The 21,155-nt window shown below is 35.5% G+C and overlaps 1 protein-coding gene and 1 long non-coding RNA gene across 3 annotated transcripts; one reads left to right on the top strand and one right to left on the bottom strand.

Annotated features, from left to right (window-relative positions):
* The first annotated feature begins 10,795 nt into the window (after window positions 1-10,795).
* On the top strand, window positions 10,796-19,812 carry LOC112171523 (putative receptor-like protein kinase At3g47110). The gene is made up of 3 exons (XM_024308697.2): window positions 10,796-11,458; window positions 17,159-19,157; window positions 19,264-19,812. The coding sequence occupies exons 1-3, from the start codon at window positions 10,829-10,831 to the stop codon at window positions 19,611-19,613; spliced, it is 2,979 nt and encodes a 992-aa protein (XP_024164465.1). The 5' UTR covers window positions 10,796-10,828; the 3' UTR covers window positions 19,614-19,812.
* Window positions 11,888-15,591, bottom strand: LOC121051595. 2 transcript variants are annotated; one of them, XR_005806178.1, is made up of 3 exons: window positions 14,314-15,591; window positions 14,017-14,218; window positions 11,888-13,252 (listed from the first exon to the last, which is right to left on the bottom strand). It is a non-coding gene; the product is annotated as an uncharacterized LOC121051595 (long non-coding RNA). The 2 variants fall into 2 exon arrangements; XR_005806179.1 differs by having other exon boundaries at window positions 14,017-14,533; window positions 14,829-15,591.
* Window positions 19,813-21,155: the final 1,343 nt, after the last annotated feature.

Here is a 21,155-nt window from a genome sequence, read left to right as displayed (position 1 = left end):
TGTTATAATCATTGAGGCTGGAATAAGAGGTATATATGCTAATTCCACTTACCGGGTAAGGAGACATTTGTTAGGTCTATAATTATCTAGTAATTATTCCCCTAATCTTGCATTTTTTTCTTAACCTTTGTGTATAATTATAAATATGGGTTATTATCACAAATGGTACCTGAACTATACCTCAATCTTATCGATGGTACCTGAACTTCAATTTTGATCACAACCAGTACCTGAACTTTTCGATTTCATTTTAAATGGTACCTAGAGCCACCTCCGGTCACTATTCCGACTAAAAACTGCATGGGAGGCAATCATAGTGATGATTTTTGATGATTTCAAGGGTTGCAATCATATATAGTGATGATTTTTTAGTAATAGACTTGCCTTGAACTTGTTTTTTTTTTTTTTTTTTTTTTTTAAGATTTGACTTTTTTGGCCGGAATAGTGACTGAAGGTGGCCTTAGGTACCATTTAAAATGAAATCGAAAAGTTCGGGTACTGGTTGTGATCAAAATTGAAGTTCATGTACCATCGATAAAATAGAAGATAAGTTCAGGTACCATTTGTGATAATAATCCTATAAATATTTATTGTGTTTTCTTTATCATGTTAGAAAATGATGGGGAAGTTTGGAAATGTCTTAAAAAGTCAACTTTAGCACATTTTCCTACTCCGGCTAGGAAAAACCGAGTTAGGCAAGGAGGGAGGAGCGGCAACCTGACCAAATAAACTCCAAATGAGATGAAATTTTACAGAAAAATTTTAGACATCCTGAGAATAATTTCTTATGAAGAGTACAAGAACTGTTTCAGAATAATTTCTGGCCAAGTTAGCCGCCAAGAACATGTGTAGAGGATAAGGAAGAGCTGTTGACTAGGGTTAGAGACTTTTGGTGGGAAGACTTTAAGTGTAGGTTATTTTGAAATTCAAAATTTAAGAGATGACAAGTGGTCCCCCTCTTACATCTTACACATTTGTCTCCCACTTATTGCCTTGTTTCCTTGCACAATGATCCTTATACCCTTACTTTATCTCCACCACCAAAATATCTGTGGGCTTTCTAAGTCATTTTTATATGGAGTCAAAGACTAGATCCATATTTTGTGCTTACACATTTGTCCATCACATCTCACCATTGATTCCTTTTGATCTCCACCCTTGATTAGAATTGCCTTTACCTTTAAATAACCCTTCTTCTCTACCAAAACCATGCATCCTCATTACTCCCCCATTTTGGAGCATCAAAATCTCTATTTTCTCTAGTTTTAGATTAGTTTTTCATACCTTGTACATAGTTATTTGAGTTTTGTGTAAGAGAAAGGTGTGTAGACACTTGGGTTTCACCTAAACCGAAATTTCTACACACTTTGATCAATCACTTATCTTGTTTCTCACACATTCAAGCCTTGTTCTTACTTTGTTCTTGAGATTTTGTGGATTTATATAGTGATTTGAGTTTTAGAAATTGAAATCCCTGTACTTTGAAGCATTTCTCTTCTCATATAGCATCTAGGAGGCAAGGAGACATCTTGTACTTTTAGTTTGACTCCAAAAAGAGTCAAATCCGTGGGTATATCACTTGTTCTCCACTCTTTGCTCTCTTTGATTTGTTTATGATGTTTATGGCTTATAGTTGTGTAAATATGAGTTGTGAGTAGTTGAATTTGGGGCTAGGGCTAAACTTGTGCACAAAACAATGTAAATTCCTATGTTCTTTGATGTTTATGCATGTTTTGAATCTTTTGGCTACTATACATTCATGTACCCTAAGTGTGTTTATAGATTTATCACCTAGAAGCATGCTTTAGGAAATTAAGGAATCGGAAATATGAACTTGATAAACTCTTGATTCCGTGATCATGTATAGCTAAATAGGTGGTGGCTTAGCTTATTCCTACGGGAAGAACTAAGTTGCTTGACTTTCTTACCTAGAAATTAAAGCATGATATTGTGAGTTTAGGTTCCGGAAGAAATTAGGCTCATGGCATCATAGGCCATTTAGGATCCGGAAGATTTGAATGATATAAAGGTTGTGTAATTTAGCTTTGCTTCGGAAGAGATTGTTAAATTGCATGAATAACTTGTTGGTTTCTTGGTAACTTCATCAAAGCACTAAAGAGAAATGTATCAAAGCATGTTGTTACATTAATTTTAGTTTTCATTATGTGCATGAGTAAGCCTAGGTGTGATGTCTGAGTCTCTATTTATCTCTTATATCAAAGTCTCTATTTTTATTTGCTTACTTTATTTTTGTTTACTTTAATTTGCTTGCGTAAATTCTAAAATCAATCAATCTAATTCACCACTTTACCATTGTGAATATCATTCTTGCTGGGTTCTGAGACTATTGATTTGTAAAAAGGTAGATTTGCATGTATTTTATAGGTTTATTTTCGTGGTAATCTAGTTAGGGTAGAGTTACTCAATCCCTTGAGTATGATACTCTCACTTTCCCTTTACTAAAGCTTGACCTCCTATACTTGGGAGTAGGAGACATCATACACCAAATTTACACTTATTTTATACTCAATGATGTCTCCAACAACATTCATTAGTACTGGTAAGAGACCAAGGTTTTGGCAACTTCAGGCTCTTCGATCAAATAGCTTGAAATTCTTATTGTTGTATGAGATTTAGGTTGATTTCATTCCAACCTTTTGCATATCATAGAGAGCATCTGCATTCTCTTTTCAGTGTGATCAATAGTTGCAAAGAGTTTAAGAAATTCAAACCCGGAAACTCAATATCCATTTCCATATGCAAAAACTGATTAGCTAGTTTTATATATCTTGAGTGTCTCCTGTAATAGATATTGATGAATATTAATGTGGCTTTTGTCGGCTAAAAACTACATTGTGCTCCAAGAGACATGAATACTTTTCAAGCAGAGAATTGCTTATGAACTATTAACAGAACTGTGAACATAAAAAAGTTTAAGTGATCTTATTATATCCTAGGCATCTAGCATAGCTCATCACTAAACTTTGGCAACTGAGTTTCTAGGTTCAACTCCTGGCACCCAGATATCTTTTTGTTATATTTGTTGAAGAATGTTGACTTTAGTGTGCCTTGTCAAACTAGGTTTACTTTCTATTGTTGAAATAGGAGAGAAAATTCTAGATTCCTAGTCTACTTACGAATTTCTAAGGTGGTGTTGCCTCTGGAAAGCGTAGGGGACCAAGTCATTTGGCCATCAAACGCAGCTGGAGTTTTAACAATAAAGGATGCTTTCATGTTTCTCTCGCCACCTAGGCCTTCAGTAAATTGGTGCAACTTGATTTGGAATAAGGCTTTGCAGCCCCGCAAAAGCTTGGTGACTTGGAAGGTCTTAAACAAGAGGATTTTAACTGATGATTTATTAGTAAGAAGGGGAATCTCTCTTTGTTCTCAGTGCTCTATTTGCCGAAGACAAGGTGAGTCTCTAATCATCTTTTCTTTGAGTGCTATTTAATCCATGATTTCTGGAGTTGCCTTGCTTCTTTCTTCAGCAAGAGGATTCTGCCAAGTACTTCCCTTGTTGATCTTCTCTCTCTAGACTTTCTAAATGGGATGGCTAGCTCTTCAAAAATTCTATGGAGTTTTGCTTTCTGTAATGTTGTCTGGTGCATATGGACAGAAAGAAACAAAATCAGGTTTCATGAGACTACTTTTAATTTAGCAAGGTTCCAGCATTGGTTTCTAATTTCTTTGTGAGAGTCTGCCTCCATTCACTTTCTGCCGTGCTCTAATTCTTTGAGAATGCAAGGTTTATTTGCTGTTCTAGGGCTTTCTTCTTTGACTATAAAGGCTCCAAAATATATTCCAGTACAATGGACTCCCCCCCCAACTCGTTGGTTGAAGGTTAATACAGATGGTTCTTTTCGTGACAATAGCACCGCTAGATCTGGGGGGATATTTAGAGATAAAGAGGGTCAGTTTCGAGGTGCTTTTGCTAAAAATGTGGAGGCTCTTAGTGCAATTGATGCGGAAGTGTTAGCAGTTATTGAGGCTTTGAGGATAGCTTGGGTTAAGCGTTGGACCCACATCTGGCTTGAAACAGACTCTATGCTTGTGGTTCAGTATTTCAAGAATCCAAAGTTGGTTCCGTGGAGACTACGGATTACGTGGTCTAACTGTTTGTTTTTCACCCATACGATTCATTTTAGAGTTTCTCACACTTTTCGGGAGGGGAACGTTGTAGCTGATGCTCTTGCTAATCATGGGGCGCTCAATGCTGGTTATAGATGGTGGGATGATCTTCCTTCTTTTATTGCTGGTCATTATGGGCGCAATCAGTCTTCTATGTTTTATTATAGGTTTTGTTGATGGTTTCTTTTGTATTTGTATTTTTGTTTTTTCACTTGTTTTTTCTTCCTTTGCTTGTTTATGGCAAGAGGGTTTGCATCTTCCTTGTTTATTTCAGTTTGGGTTTTGGTTTGGTCCCCCCAACTGTTTTTGTATTTGCTTCTTTTCATCTAATAAAAATAGGGGGATGGGGGGTGGGTTCCCAGAGTGTGGCAGACCTTTCTCCTTAGGGATTGAGGGTGGGACTTGTTCCCTACATTGTCTGCCTCCAGGGAACTAATATCGCCTAATATCTTATTATTTAAAAAAAGAAAGAAAAAAGAATAGGATTCCTTGTATCCCAAGAGTCAAGACTATGTACATTGTAATCCTTATATATAGGGCTCCTATTATCAATGAAAAAACACACAATTCTCTCTACAATCTCTTTCGAATCTCTTATTCTTAAACAATATTATTTCTTTATTTTTCTCCATTTCGTTTCCAATAATTACTTTATGAGGCAGCATGTTACGATATTTACCTACCAAAATACCAATTTTATTCAAGTTTATGACATGGTCTGATACTCTGATTGGTCTTAAGTTGACTTTTGCTGTGCTCATCACTGCAGTCTCAGGAAACTATATTGAATATTGATCATCATTTTCAAAATAATGTTCTTGAAGATAATTTCTAGCAAAGGATTTTCTTCATGATCAAGCATTGCCGTCTTCTCAACTGTTGTGCTGATCGATAGAGGATATCGCCCAGTCATAATCATATGTTAGCTAATAGTGTGACATATCATCTCTTTTTTCATTTTGTTACATATAATTTCCTCTACCATGGGATGGAAAATTTATGCCAAAGACTTTTCAAAGTCTTTCGTGGGTGAATTTGGTCATGTTCTTACAAATCAGTCGAAATTGTCAGGAAAAGCAAGAACAGTACGTGCTATTGGAAGCAGGTCTTTGGAAATTTGTGCAAGCCAACAGTGCTTGTCCTTTACTTCCTTCAAACATTCAACCAACCAAGGTGTCTTTGTTCATGTATTTCCACATCAATCAACATTGCCCTATTGGAAGCAAGTCATGTCGTCTTTGGAAAGTAAGTCAACATAAGCAATTGTCCGTTACTTCAAACTTTCAACCAACCATAGTGTCTGATGCAGATTCATCTGAATCCTATTTGCTATCCTATAAGTTAGTCGTCAGGCCTCAAAAGGAACTTACGAATCTCAACACCATAACCAATTCAAAATGGTGGTGATTTTGGAGATGAAATTCACCTCATCATACTTTTTTTTTTTTTTTTTTTTTTTTTAAAAAAAAAAAAACCCCACCCCATTCCCACCCATGATGGGGCTCGAACTCCTGACCTCTTATATATGAGACCAAAGCCTTACCACCCCACCAAACACACACACCCATTCACCTCATCATACTTACTTTCCAATGCATTAGCACTAGTACTAGTTGCTCTTGTCTGTTGCTGCAGCTCCATGGCCTCAACCATGGCACATCAACCAAGACGACAAACAACATAATATAGACATTTCATCAAACACATAATTATTTCATTTAATAACATTATACCAGTAAAGAAGTATATATGCTAATTCTACTAGCCAGCCTAGGAGACAATCATTAGTATTGGTAAAGAGGCCAAGAGTTTGGGCGATTACTTTAGGCTCTTCAAATAGTTTGGAATTCTGGTTGTTGTATGATAAAGATTAAGGTTGATTTCAATCTAAACCTCTGCATATTATAGTCAGCATTTACAGTCTTTTTAGCATGATCAACGGTTGCAAAGAGGTTGACAAATTCAACCCACGAAGTGGTGTTAGCTCAGTGGTTAGAGCACCCACTACCTATGTACGAAGTCATGGGTTCGAGTCACCATGAGGGCAGGAGTGAAACCTTTTGATCCTCTTAAAATAAAAAATAAAAATAAAAAACCCGGAAACTCAATATCAGTTTCCACAAGCAAAAACTGATCAACAAGAAAACATATTTTGGCTTCTTGCTAAGCCTCTTGAACTGATCAACTAGTTTCATATATCTTGAGTCTCTCCTACATCGCCAGTCATAATCATAGGTCTGCTAATAGTGTGACATATCAACTCTGTTTTCATTTTGTGACATAATTTTCTCTACCATGGGATGGAAAATTTATGTATGAGACTTTTCCAAGTCTTTTGTGGGTGAATTTGGTCATGTACTTCCAAATCAATCGACATTGTTCCATCGGAAGAGCAAGAACAGTTTTTTGGAAGCAAGCGAAGTCGTCTTTGGAAAAGCAGGTCAACACTGCTAGATTGTTCGTTACTTCAAACTAAGGGAGAATTTCACAAATGGTCACTCAACTATGACTTATTCGACACTTTGGTCACTCAATTTTCAAATATATCACTTTGTCACTCAACTATTACTTTTCAATCACTTTAGTCACCTAAGGGACATTTTGTCTCACTTTAATTACTTATTCCAATCATTCCAATTTAGACTTCTCAATATTTTACAATTGGTTGGACGAAAATATCCTTGATATTGTGGCAAACAAAGTTTTTTTTTTAATGAAAAAATTAACGAAGTGACTAAAGTGAATAATAGAGTTAAAGTTGAATGACCAAAGTGATATATTTAAAAAGTGAGTGACCAAAGTGTCGAATGGGTAAAAGTTGAGTGACCATTTGTGATATTCTCCCTCAAACTAATTTCAGCCAAGCAAAGTATCTGATGTAGATTACCATATTTATTGTTATTTCAAGTTACACCCACTCTACATAAGCAAACCTTCCATATAGAGTGTATGCATATAATTAATAGTTTTTCTCATTTTTTTTGATATATCTAAGTTGCCCTTTTGATGGTAGAGAGTTAAATTAAGTATCTTCCTTAATCTTATCATCCATTTAAATTTGAAATATTAATATGAAAAATCAATTTTTTTTGACTTTATCATAATCAATTACATCCTTAATTTCTCCCTTGGTTTATATTGTGATTACTAACTTGAGTATATATTTCTATATATGCACAAATTTCAGTTCTTGTTTTCCTTATATGTAGGTATTTTCCGAATAGAATTTCAATTTTCTTTTCCTTGACTGGATCAATTATTGTTTCAAAAGATGGAATGAGACTTTGATTCAAACACTGAGAAAGAATATTTTTCTTGCTTGAAAGAAAGGGCAAAGGCAAGCATGCATGATACTTCTCACTTGTGTCTCTGAGGGAGAACTAAAGAAATGTTATGAAAGAAAAGAAAAGGTTTGGAGATGGGGTTAGGAAATGGGCAAAAAGTTTTGTTATTGTGTTTTCACTCCTAGGCTCACATTCAGTGCCTCTCTACATACTCGAAAAATGTCTAATTGTAAGGTATGTATCTTGTTCTTGGATTACTTTCTTCTTCTATTTAGGTATATTGTCATATTGATCTCATGATAGCTTTTCACTCTCAACTACTATATTTCTAATTTACCTATGAAATAGTTATATGCAAGTGAGGCTTAAACACCATAAACCTTCAAGCTACAAAAGGATCTATTCTTCTACGATCATAGTTATAATATAGTAGAAAATCTAACAAAGAGGTATATGATACAAAAAGAAAAATTTGATTCTAATATAGAGGTGTCATACAAAAAGAAACAAAAAATAAACCTCCTATATATTAGATACATACTTGAAATCAAATTAACTAGAAAAAGTATTTTGATGATCAGGTACCTTATTATATAGGTATGCATATAGGTATAATATGCACAGAGACTTTCAACCTAATAAACATGGTCAACTTGCAATTATAAAATACCTAAGAAAGAGGTTGATGTGAAAAATGATTCTAATAAATAGGTTGATATGAAAATTCCTAGAATTCAGGTTAGCTAAACATATATGTCTAATCTTTAGGTTGTAATTAAAAAAAAATATATATATATATATATATATTAGTTGGGTTAAAAACTTAAACCTCTACCTTTAAGTTAGATTGCAAGTAAAACATAAAATTTAAGAGTTAATTTGATTAAAGTCCAAAAGCTAGACCCTATATTGATTGTAGTCTGCATCAATTTTTTTGTTAATTGCAATTCAATGACTCAGCTGCCACCTCAGATTTATTTCATTTTTCATCTTGCTAACTCAATCCTCATCAATTTTTCTTTCTTACATGACTAATATGCCCTTATTGAATGTCTTTGCACATAAAAGGCAAGAATTAATAGGATTAAAATTAACAATCTGATTAGTAATTTAATATTATATTTGATATATATCTTTCTTAAATTATTCTTATTGATCTAGCATAAAATTATGGAATTGCTATATTTAATGTAAATCATTCCTAAAATTATTCTAATTTAAAAGAAGTTTTCTATAAGTTAGGAATCTTTGTAAAGCAATTTTTTGGTAATGCTTTTCTTCTTCAACACCAAAGCTTCTATGGCTATGGCTGTTATGGCTCTTGTATGTAATGTCATATTTTTTATGAACGTGGTTCTCCTTCTTTAACATTAAGCTTTCTATGGTCAAGGTATTTTCTTGTCGGCCCTATACGATTGTGATCATTTTGGTGTTCGATTTTTTTTTCCTTCCATCCGTAGGTGGTTGCTCTTGTTCATTTGGATCTTCTTATTCTTCTTCATTTTTTCTTTTTACATTTCGTTCTTAACTTACCTTTAAACTAGAAATGAAAAAAAAAAAAACACACACACACACATGTATATATATATATATATATATATATATATATGTATTGTAGGTTGACAAACCACTATTGTAACCTTATTCTAAGGTAAACATTACGCAATTTTTGTGGTAGATGTATTAAGAGCTCAAAAATTCAGCATTTCAATATACCTCATAAATAGGTAGTTTTTCTCACCGTATGTATCTCTATTAATATTTATACCTACAATAGAAGAAAACAAATTCGTAAATTTATATCTCTTGCTTAGGTACATATCTCAATTACAGTAATAGAATAATATTAATCCGTAAACATATATCTCTTACTTAGGTACATATCTCTTATTTATGGTATACCTACAATAGAAGAAATCTAATCCGTAAATTTGTATCTCTTACTTAGGTACATATCTCAATTATAGGAATCAAATAACATTAATCCGTAATCATATATCTCTTACTTAGGTACATATCTCTTACTTATGGTATACCTACACTAGAAGAAATCCTTAAATTTATATCTCTTACTTAGGTTATACGTATCTTTTAGCTAGAATGTTTTGATGAACTTTTTTTTGTACCTCCCAGTTAGGTTGATTTCCCATCTTTATTTACTAATTTTATAGTACTAATTATATTTTGAATTATTTGCAGGTTCATCATAAGTTCAAAATTCAAATTGTAAAAAATGAATAAATTAATGCTTAAAAGCAATTAATTTTTTTTCTATACTTTACTCAAGGGGCAAAATGGGCATGAAAATATAACGACAAAAGTCAATGGACCTAGATTGATAAGAAAATTACCTATGGCTGCATCCATTATGAAGGAATGAAATTGGACTTATATTAAAAAACCTCAAAATTTAAATTACCGAAAAGTAAATTTAGGAAATTATATAAAGAAAAACTCCATAATTTTAGCAATCACGATTTTTTTTGAATCGGCCCGAGGGGCAATAATATCATTAATCACAAGCTAGAATAGGCCGTTACATACCATTCCGCTGTCATTTAAGGACATAGGCAGACAAGAAGATAGTGGTAGTACCCACAGTGGCCACAGTGGTACATAGAAATAGACCTACTCATTAGACATCAAATACGTAGAGGTAGCAAGGATCTTCCATTGGTACTACGCTGGAGGCGCTAGAGATCTAGGTTCCTAATACAAGAAACATTATTGTAATTAGACTAAAGCTAAAAACATAGGGTTGGGCCAGGGGCCTAAACCCTAGCCCAAATAGCAATGGACTAGGGCAAAACCTTAGCCCAACTGTTCGCGGCCCAACATGGGTAGTCCACCAAGGAAGCTTGCTCCAGGTCCATCATTCTGGTTCGGGCCAGTCCGCCTTGTCCGCCCACCATCCCGTCGTACCTCACCCTTCCGGCCGAGCTCCGTCGTTGACCCACGTCGATCGCCTGACCCGTCACCACGTTGAACCATCATTCAGGTTCTAGCAATCATGATGAATTTAATGAAAACTGCAATTATAATGGGACCAATAAAAAAATTTACAATTAAGGTATTTAAAGATGACATTAATCTTGTTAATTGACTTATGTTTGTCAGATTTAAATTATGGCAATTTGTGTAATTCTTTGAAAAACGAAATCCAATATTTTATCCTAATTGGCAATAATTGGGTGTAGATTGAAAAAAAAAAATAAGTGGGTTTTTTTCCAATAAATGTTTTAGGAATTAGGTGTATAATGAATTGCCCCTATTTGCTATCCTATAAGTTAATTTGTCAGGCCTCAAATGGAACTTACAAATTTTCGCGACCCCATTACCAATTCAAAATGACCGCATCATACTTTCTTTCCAATGTACTAGCACTAGCATTTGCTTTTGTTTGTTGCTGCAGCTCCATGGCCTCAACCATGGACAGCAATATGTTGGGGCTCGGAGGAGGAAACGAGACAGATAGGTTAGCGTTGCTTGCCATCAAAGCTCAAATACACCAAGATCCCAACCGGCCGGTCATGAGCTCGTGGAATGAGTCCACTCATTTTTGCATGTGGCATGGTGTCACCTGCAGCCGACGCCATCTTCAGAGGGTCATTAAGCTGAACCTAACCTCCCTGAAGTTGTCCGGGTCCATATATCCTCACGTAGGAAACCTCAGCTTCCTAAGGGAGCTAAGCCTCTATAATAATAGCCTCACCAACAAAATTCCTCCAGAAATTGGGCACTTGCTGAGGTTGCGGATATTACGTCTAGAAAATAACTCACTCAGTGGTCCTATTCCTGCCAATATCTCCAATTGCTTCAACCTCATTATTCTCGATGTTTCTCACAACATGCTGGGAGGTAACATTCCTCCAGAACTTGGCTCCTTGTCTAAGCTTGAGTATCTTAGTTTTCTATTTAATAATCTAACAGGAGAGATACCTCCCTCCTTGGGTAACCTTTCTAGTCTTGGCTCACTTGATGCTTATAGTAATAACTTGGTGGGAAGTATTCCTAGTTCTCTAGGCCAACTGAAAAAATTAACACATTTCTGTAAGACCTTATTGAACTAGACATCAACACTTTCTGCAAATTGACATTGTGAGGAGTTTTAGAGTTTTCAGTTTGTGACATCAGAGTATGTAATAAAGCTTGTAATCGAAAATAGTTTTATTGATGCGATCTGTTTTTGAATTTGAATTCAAACATGTATGGTTATTTAGATTAATCCATTCAGATAAACATAAGGAAGTTATAAGGCAGTTGCTTAATGGAAGGAACTGCCACAACAGTTTTTCTGATATAAGGTGGATTACAACGTCCTCATTGATCCCTGCTAGAACACCAAACCTCAAACAAAATTGTCCCATTAACAATATGAGATTGAGGGTGCATCTAGGAGAAGCATCAATGGATTCTGGAACCACATAGTGTTAGTTTCCTAGACTTTTTTTAGTTTTGTTTCTGGATTTAATATTTGATACATTGCAGATAATTATATTTTGGTCTTGATTCGTATTGTTCTTGAATTACAATCTTATATTTGGCATAGCTTTCTTAATTATCTAGTATGATGATGAGTTTAGAATTCATCATGATTCATATACTCATTTATATCTGCATAACTTGCACAACAGATTCTGATAAATATTGTTGCAGATTTGATTGTCTGAGTTGCTATCCGTTCAAGTATTTACATGGTCAGAAATAATTGTTTCTTACAATTGGTATCAGAGCCTACTATGCTCAAATTAAGATTGTTATGGTATTTGTTTTTGTTTAATTCTCTGGATCATCTTTACATATTGCTAAACAACAGTTTCTTGAATTAGAATCCTTACTGCAATTCAAATTTGTTTGACTTACGCATGAGTGGTGCTTTTAGATATTTAAGTTGTGATTCTCAAATTGCACTGCAGAATCAATAAGATCATCATGCTTTATCTATGATACTTATCTGCAAGATGATACAAAACAATGATCTTGAAGATCTATAAAATAGAATATTTTCAGAAATTACTGCTTATATGATCCTGAGAACACACTTTTGATATTGCTGCACATGAATTACATATTCTCTTACTGTGTATCTCACTTTTCTGATTTGCTAAAAGTTACTTACACAAAGAGTAATCCTCTTCATGAATTCTGTAATATTCAAATTATTTCATAATAGTTGTTCTATATATAATTGTCATCTGCAGAACTAATTGCAGGATTGCTTCTTACTGATAATAATGGGAAGTCCCATCAAATGCTGCATATTTTCATTGTATTTTGTATGCTGCCAAAGTAGCCACAAATACAAATTCATATGCATTCTGCAATGTTTTCTGGAATAGTTCATGCACATTGTACTTCATGTCATCAAAGTGACTGTTGTACAAGCATATGAATTAATCCATTCATTAACAGAAAACAAAAACTCAAACAAACTTAAAATAAATTTGATTCTGGTTTCCAAAGAAATTAGTATTCAAACATTTGGTTATTTGAGTTGCATATACACGTCATTAGACATTCATATGATATCAGAGAAAAGTGTGTCACAAATGACACCAAAATTCTTGAAAATATCATAGTCTGTTGATCACTGTATTTGCACTTCATTAAAATGTTATTCAAAATTTGAATTAACATTTGGGACATATATTTCTAGTGCATAATTTCAGTTTACAGCACTAATATGACTGACATAGATTGAATTGCTTACAGTCATGCATTTTCTTGTGAGTATCAATCAGATTCAGTTGCTCAATGAATTGAACTTAAGAAATGAAATGGTGGTATAGACCTGCATCTAGGAATCCAAGATTTTGATCATATGTTGAGGGAGGAACCACCTGCATAAATTAATAGTAAAGCAGATGAAAGAGTTTACAACATGGAGAAGAACAACAAGTTAGACTCTCTCAATTAGTGCAGATTGTATTGGATATGATGTTTGGAATGAGAACTATAACGGTTGGAGTCTACTACGGGCTCTTTTTATTTCTGGGGCTGGAGGAAGCAATAGATTCAGAGGAATTGAATAGCATCTTGATTAGCAATATTTGGGAGCTACCCTGTGATAAAAGTAGTATTCTTCCAGCTCTAAGAAGGTTTAGTTCCAGAAACTGAAAGTGAGCGAGAAAGGTGGAGAAAAGGTTGCTAAGAAGTACTTTCGAATTAATATCATGACCATTATTCCAAAGATCAAACACAGATAAATCAAGATTCACCATGCATGATCTCGTGAATGACTTGGCTACGTGGTTGTCTGTGGGATTCTACCATGGGTTGGATGGTAATGGATCACATAAAGTTCCAAAAAGGGTTCGTCAGTTATCATATATTAAAGGACTTGATTATGATCCTTCTTCCAAATTTCCACCATTACTAGATGGGCTTAACTGTTTGTGGACCTTCCACATTTTTCTTTAAAAGATCGTCAAAACATCTAAACTACATTAAGTAGAAGAATTATGCATGAGTTTCTGCCATCAGTAAGACGTTTGCGTGTACTATCACTGTGACATTATAGAAATATTACCAAGTTACGAAACTTTATTGCTGATCTCATACACTTGCGCTACATGGATACTGGCATGAAAAGGTTAGCAGACACCTTTTGTACCCTCTACAATTTGCAGACACTATTGTTGTCAGGTTGTGCTGCCCTCACTGAATTGCCTGCTGATATGAGGAAACTGATTAATCTGCATCTTCTTGATATTATGGAACTAATATAACAGAGATGCCACTGGGAATGAGTACTATCAGAGTTGAAGGAGTTTCCACATCTTCAAGGAAAGTTTTGTGTTTCGAATCTGCAAAATGTGGTTGATATTGTGGATGCATCATTGGCCAATTTCAAGGAAAAGAAAGATGTCAAGATCTTAGAGCTCAGATGGGGAGAGGATACCAATGATTCCCAAAAGGAGAGAGATGTATTCGATGGGCTGCAACCTCCCATAAATTTAAATGGTCCATCTCCTGCTGTAAAAGAGTATCAAAACTTGACAACATGTTAGAAACTCGCTGGTACTCAAGACCACCACCAAGAATCATGAACCGAGGTTTCCCCATTTGAGATGAAGAGAAAATGCACGATCAAACTGAAACTGAAGTAGAGGTTCCAGCAACTGTAGACGAAAATCAAGTTCAAAGTCAGAGTGAAGTGCATATTCCTGAATGCCCTCAAAACACTAAAAAAAAAAAAAAAAAAAAAAAAAAAAAAAAAAAAAAAAAAAAAAAAAAAAAAAAAAAAAATCTTTGTTTAGTATTGTGAACATATTGACATTTAGTGCAAAGCCAATGTGGATACGCTCTGTAGGGGCTCATTCTCTGAAGTGTGACTGACATGCGACGTTGGACAGTGGCTTCACAGGTTCCAGGTAAATATGCAAGTTACTGTGTTGAAGGTGATCTGAAAATTACCTCTGCAATCTGAATTTTGTGTTAAGAATTATTACACACAACTTGAGTATGAGAATCTTCTACCAGTTTGCTATAAATGTTGGTCAATTGGGCATGTTAGAGATGGTGTGTTGAGAACGATGATTCTGAGATGGCTGTGACTCCTATGGATAATGTTGTTGATGTTCCTATGCCTACTAGCTCTAGCTCTTCACTTTATACTACTGCTGGGAAGATTCTGAAGGATGTTATTATGGTTGGTTTGGGGCTTTGGGATCATGGAATGTTCTGAGTAAAAGGAAAGGCTAGTGGGAGTGGGAGTGCTGCTATGGAAATGGATTCTGAAGACAAGGAACAGCCTTTTGGTAGGTGTTGTAGATTTGGCTGCAACTGGGATCACTAATGATCAGTTCATTCAGTTATCTATTTTCCATTTGATGGTACTGGTCCACTGAACAATGGATAATGCTGAAATATGTCAGTTATTTGTTGAAAAGTCAAATGGCAATGCAGCTTAAATTGTTGAGCAAGTGCAAGAATGAAGTTGGACTTTAGTGTATAAAACATAAGACTTGCACTCCACATTTTATCATTAAACAAAGTTAAAAGAAAAGCTACAAGAGCTCTTAAGAATCGTTCTTTAATATCCTGATCCACTTCATCACTTGAAGTAGGACACAGATAGACAAGTTATATGCAGCACATCATCGTTGACCAAGTGTGCCATCAAGTAGAATGTTGAAAATAATGTCTAGCAAGCTCTCCTGGGAAGAGAAAGTTTTACTATTCGCATAAGCACTTCCTCCTGGCCACTTCCACGAGCATAATATTTCAGCAGCAAGCCAGGATCGAGTCGGTTTTTCATTTATTGCTTCCACAGAGAGAGGGAGAGTATATCTAACATAACTCCCAACAGCACTATCAATCCCAATTTCTGATATCATTTTGTCAATAAATGAAATAAACTTGCAGTGGCCAAAGTCTTGGATAGAGAAATTCTTGGCAACTATTTCCTCAAGCCTGCAAGAGGTCTGAACTATCAATAAAGGCCATCTATCACCTGGGCAGAGAAGTTGGTCCAGCAGATTTTGTTCCTTATAGAGACCCTCAGAGATACAGCCCAGAATTTCAAGCTGATTATATTGTGTGAAGTACTATCAGGCAATGTATCTACTTCAGTCAGTCATTTATGAAGTCATCATTTGATATCTATCATTTGAATAAAATTAAGTTTCAACATTAGGTTGCTGTATAGGTAGAACATGTACATATGCAGAATCATGTACATATAAGGAGCCTGATACTGATATACTAAATCAGTGAATATGTACATATGCAGAAAAACTTGATACTGATATAATCAGTAAGTTAATACAGCTCTTTATCTAGTTGAAATTAATTTTGGATCAAACATGTTTTACAAATCGATTACTGTAAATAAAGTAAACATGTACAAGATCATACTTGAGGTAGTTTCATGTAATTTTACTTGCTGCATTGTGATCATAGAAGACTAGTGATTTTCCAATTCATTGTAATCTTCTGTAGTTCAATGCAGTTTGGCAAAATTGACAGGACTTTGAAAAACAGATGATGTCCTTGAACTCTTGTGCACGCTTAAGAAAACAACTCAGCAATGTAAGTTGATTTTGTATGATATCTAGTTCAGTGGGAGATTGTAAGACCTTATTGAACTAGACATCAACACTTTCTGCAAATTGACATTGTGAGGAGTTTTAGAGTTTTCAGTTTGTGACATCAGAGTATGTAATAAAGCTTGTAATCGAAAATAGTTTTATTGATGCGATCTGTTTTTGAATTTGAATTCAAACATGTATGGTTATTTAGATTAATCCATTCAGATAAACATAAGGAAGTTATAAGGCAGTTGCTTAATGGAAGGAACTGCCACAACAGTTTTTCTGATATAAGGTGGATTACAACGTCCTCATTGATCCCTGCTAGAACACCAAACCTCAAACAAAATTGTCCCATTAACAATATGAGATTGAGGGTGCATCTAGGAGAAGCATCAATGGATTCTGGAACCACATAGTGTTAGTTTCCTAGACTTTTTTTAGTTTTGTTTTCTGGATTTAATATTTGATACATTGCAGATAATTATATTTTGGTCTTGATTCGTATTGTTCTTGAATTACAATCTTATATTTGGCATAGCTTTCTTAATTATCTAGTATGATGATGAGTTTAGAATTCATCATGATTCATATACTCATTTATATCTGCATAACTTGCACAACAGATTCTGATAAATATTGTTGCAGATTTGATTGTCTGAGTTGCTATCCGTTCAAGTATTTACATGGTCAGAAATAATTGTTTCTTACAATTTCTCATTGGAATCAAATAAGTTGTCTGGTACCATCCCTCCCTCCATCTATAACATCTCTAGTCTCGTTGGATTTATCATAGGAATAAACCAAATTCAAGGGAGCATGCCCCCAACCTTGTTCAGAACCCTTTTGAATCTCAAATATTTTTGCATTTCCGATAATCAGTTTACTGGATCACTTCCTCTGTCAATAAGCAATGCCACTAATTTAGTGGTTTTTTATGTTGAGGATAACAAACTAACAGGGCAAGTGCCAAATTTACAAAAGCTTTGTACCCTTGTGACATTCCATATTGCTGGTAATCATCTCGGAAGTGGCAGTGATGGGGACTTGAGTTTTTTCTCAGACTTGACCAATGCTACACAGTTGGTGTGGTTAATTATAGCATCCAACAATTTCGGAGGGACGCTGCCCACATCAATATCCAATCTCTCAACCCTTACAATTCTAGAAGTTGAAAGCAACCAATTACATGGAAGCATCCCTGCAGGGATAGGGAATCTGGTCAACATGAAATCATTGGCTTTGTCTGGTAACATGTTCACAAGTAACATTCCCACTGACATCGGGAAACTTTCAGGTCTTGGGGGATTGCATTTTCAAAACAACGGATTATCAGGGAGCCTACCATTTTCTCTAGGAAATCTGACATCGTTAGTTTATCTCGAAATGCAAGGAAATAATTTTAATGGTACCATCCCTACAAGCCTTGGGGAATGCCATTCATTGCTAGTGTTTGATCTTTCACGCAATAATCTTAGTGGCCACATACCTCCACAAGTTATTGGTGTTCCTTCTTTATCAATATCTTTGAACTTGTCTGAAAATCGTCTCAGTGGTTCCCTTCCCTTGGAGCTAGGAAAGTTAAAAAGTCTAGGTGAGCTGGATCTCTCTAATAATATGATATCAGGAAAACTTCCTAGTAGCCTTGGCAGTTGCCTGAGTTTAGAAATCCTGCACTTGGAAGGAAACTTCTTTGATGGCTCCATTCCTTCGGCTATGGTTTCCTTGAGAGGGATTCGAGATTTAGACCTTTCGCGCAACAATCTCTCCGGTGAAATTCCTGAATTTTTGGCAGGGTTTAGAGACTTGGAGAAACTTAACCTGTCTTTCAATGACTTTTGGGGTGCAGTATCAATTAAAGGTGTATTTAACAATGCAAGTGCTACTTCAGTTGTCGGAAACACTAGGCTCTGCGGAGGTATTTCTGATCTCCACCTTCCAAAGTGCAAGTCTAAAGAATCGACGTCTCGTAGCATGAAACTAACAATCTTATTAGTATCAGCATTCACTCTTCTTGGAATAGCTATGCTCCTGACATTTCTGTTTCTTTGTTTCTCCAAAAAGAAATGCAAAGTAACTTCATCAAGCACATTTGCTGACTCTATTTTGCAAGTGTCCTATAATACTCTCTTGAAAGCTACTGATGGCTTCTCTGCAACAAATTTGATTGGTGCGGGTAGTTTTGGGTCTGTCTACAAAGGAGTTCTCGGCGAAGATGGAGCTCAGCTTGTTGCTGTGAAGGTGTTTGACATGTTACGCCGGGGAGCTTCCAAGAGTTTCCTAGCCGAATGTGAGGCACTCAGAAATATCAGACACCGAAATCTAGTCCCGATTATAACTGCATGTTCGAGTGTTGACTTTCGTGGTAATGATTTCAAAGCTTTGGTTTACGAGTTCATGGAGAATGGGAGCTTAGAGGAGTGGCTGCATCCAACTACTGGGACAGAAGACGCACCGATGAATTTAAGTCTCGTTCAGAGGCTAGACATTGCCATTGACGTTGCTTGTGCACTGGATTATCTTCATAATCATTGCGAAACACCAATAGTTCATTGTGATCTCAAGCCGAGCAATGTTCTTTTGGACAATGACTTGACTGGACATGTTGCTGACTTTGGATTAGCTAGATTCCTCTCAAGACTAGCCAATAACGTTTCAGCAAATCAATCAAGTGACATTGGAATAAGAGGGACTGTTGGTTATGCTGCTCCAGGTATGCACTTGTGCTATTTTGCTCTGCTATTTTTCTTGTAGCTTGGTAGTTTCACTAATGAGAGTTGCTTTGCTAACAACTGTGGTGTTTGAACTTTGAACCACAGAGTATGGAATGGGAAGTGAGGTGTCAACATATGGAGATGTCTACAGCTTCGGCATTCTCTTGTTAGAGATGTTTACAGGGAAGAGACCCACCGACCACATGTTCGTGGACGGTTTGAACCTTCACAAGTTTGTAAAAAGGGCTTTCCCCGAGCGTGTTTCAGAGATTGCAGATTCATCACTTGTTCAAGTAGGCAAACCCAGCCAGAGCACCAATGATGCTCTTGAGGAATGCTTGAGTTCAATACTGGGAATTGGAGTTGCATGCTCTGTGGAATTCCCAATAGACCGAGAGAATATCGGTGATGCTGTAGCTGAACTGAAAAGAATTCGAGCCACTCTTGTTGGATAGAAACTTTGCTATTGTTTTGTTATGGCTTTCACTGCCCTTCATGTTTTTATTTGTGCCTGCTTTCAAGTCTTGTTGCTGATAGATATGCCCGAAGAATGTTTAGGTTAATACTACATCTTGTATTTTGTGTTTGGCCTTGAACTGGAGCACTTCAGATGATCAAGTTCATTACAATGAATAGAAAATTCGTTCCTCTGTCTCCTAATTCCTATACATCATATATTTCAAGTTTTGTTTTTTTCTGTTATCTTCCTTTAGTTGTAATTCAATTTCTAGGCCATTGATTCAAATAAATGATGCAATAGGAATAGGACCAAGTGACAGTTCACTTTCTTTCCTCGACATATGTAGGCAGCTCAAACATAGTTCGGATTTTTAGGCCATACGTACCAGTAAAGAGACCAGCAAATGAAATATGTTCAAATGTAGATGAAATTTCTTAACAATGCCTGATTGACATTGAAACATTTACAATTCAAGAGTCCGCTAAGGCAAGCTGAATTGATCGACTACAGGGTTTTCAAGCTATTCAGTCAAAATTTAGGCCGGATAATCTCTAGATTTTGAGCAACAAACAACAAACAACAGTAAATTGACATTTCATCGAACACATTGCACTTTACATGAAAAGACTAAAACAAACTAACGGCAGTACCCAAGTAACCAAACCCATGAAGTGGACAAAAATACTGAAATTGAAATAGTTTCACCCTGCAACCAAATAACACTATCTATCCTGCAACCAAGTAAGAGTATTCATTTACTATGACTCAATGATTTGGTTTAAAAGATGAAACCATTTGATTTAATATAGATATATACTTTGTGGGCTCAAATTTACAGTGTGCTCTAACATCTGAATACTTTTCGAGTAGAGAACTGCATATCTACTATTAACGGACTTGTGACTAAAAGTATAAATAATTTAGTGATCCAATATTGCAAGAATCCGGTGTAGCTGATCGATCACTAGAATTCAGATTTGAGTTTCCAAATTTGACTCCTGGCACGGGAATATTTTTTTAAATTTCTTTTCAATTTTTTTCTCCAGCTGGCAACAGAATTGCCATATACCTACCAAAATACCAATTTTAATCACCAAGACACTTTTTCTGCTGCTCATCACAATAAACCTCTGGAAACTACGGGTCATCATTTTTGAAAGTAATGTTCTGGAGCAGAAGTGTAATCTGTTCCAAATTGTCAAAGTCATTAATATAAATAGAATGTCTAACTCTTTTTCTTCCTTTTGATACACAAATCGTCCACAAAAATGATGAACCAGTCTGACCACTCTATCCTGCATTTATCTATCATATTAATCAACTCCATTCATGGTGCTTTCTTATCATTGGCACCGAAACATCTACAATTCCTGGAGGTCTTTAAGGCAAGATGAATAATTGACTGACTGAAGCTTTTTGGCAGTTCAATATTATTATGGATGTAGCGTTTTCAAGCATTCCATACGAATGTAGGCTGCAGACAATAGGCATTCACCAAGCACATTGTACTCGTCTTGAAAAGATGAAAACAATCCAA

Source organism: Rosa chinensis, chromosome 1, assembly GCF_002994745.2.
Source record: "Rosa chinensis cultivar Old Blush chromosome 1, RchiOBHm-V2, whole genome shotgun sequence".
NCBI lineage: Eukaryota > Viridiplantae > Streptophyta > Magnoliopsida > Rosales > Rosaceae > Rosa > Rosa chinensis.
Note: the sequence above shows the minus strand (reverse complement) of the source record. Positions and strands in the feature narration are given on the sequence as shown.

Excerpts from the sequence above, each read along its gene's own strand:
- LOC112171523 (XM_024308697.2), top strand. The coding sequence starts at position 10,829 with ATGGCCTCAACCATGGACAGCAATATGTTGGGGCTCGGAGGAGGAAAC. Across the intron at positions 11,459-17,158 it reads AACTGAAAAAATTAACACAT|TTCTCATTGGAATCAAATAA; the intron begins TTCTGTAAGACC and ends GTTTCTTACAAT. Across the intron at positions 19,158-19,263 it reads TGTTGGTTATGCTGCTCCAG|AGTATGGAATGGGAAGTGAG; the intron begins GTATGCACTTGT and ends TTTGAACCACAG.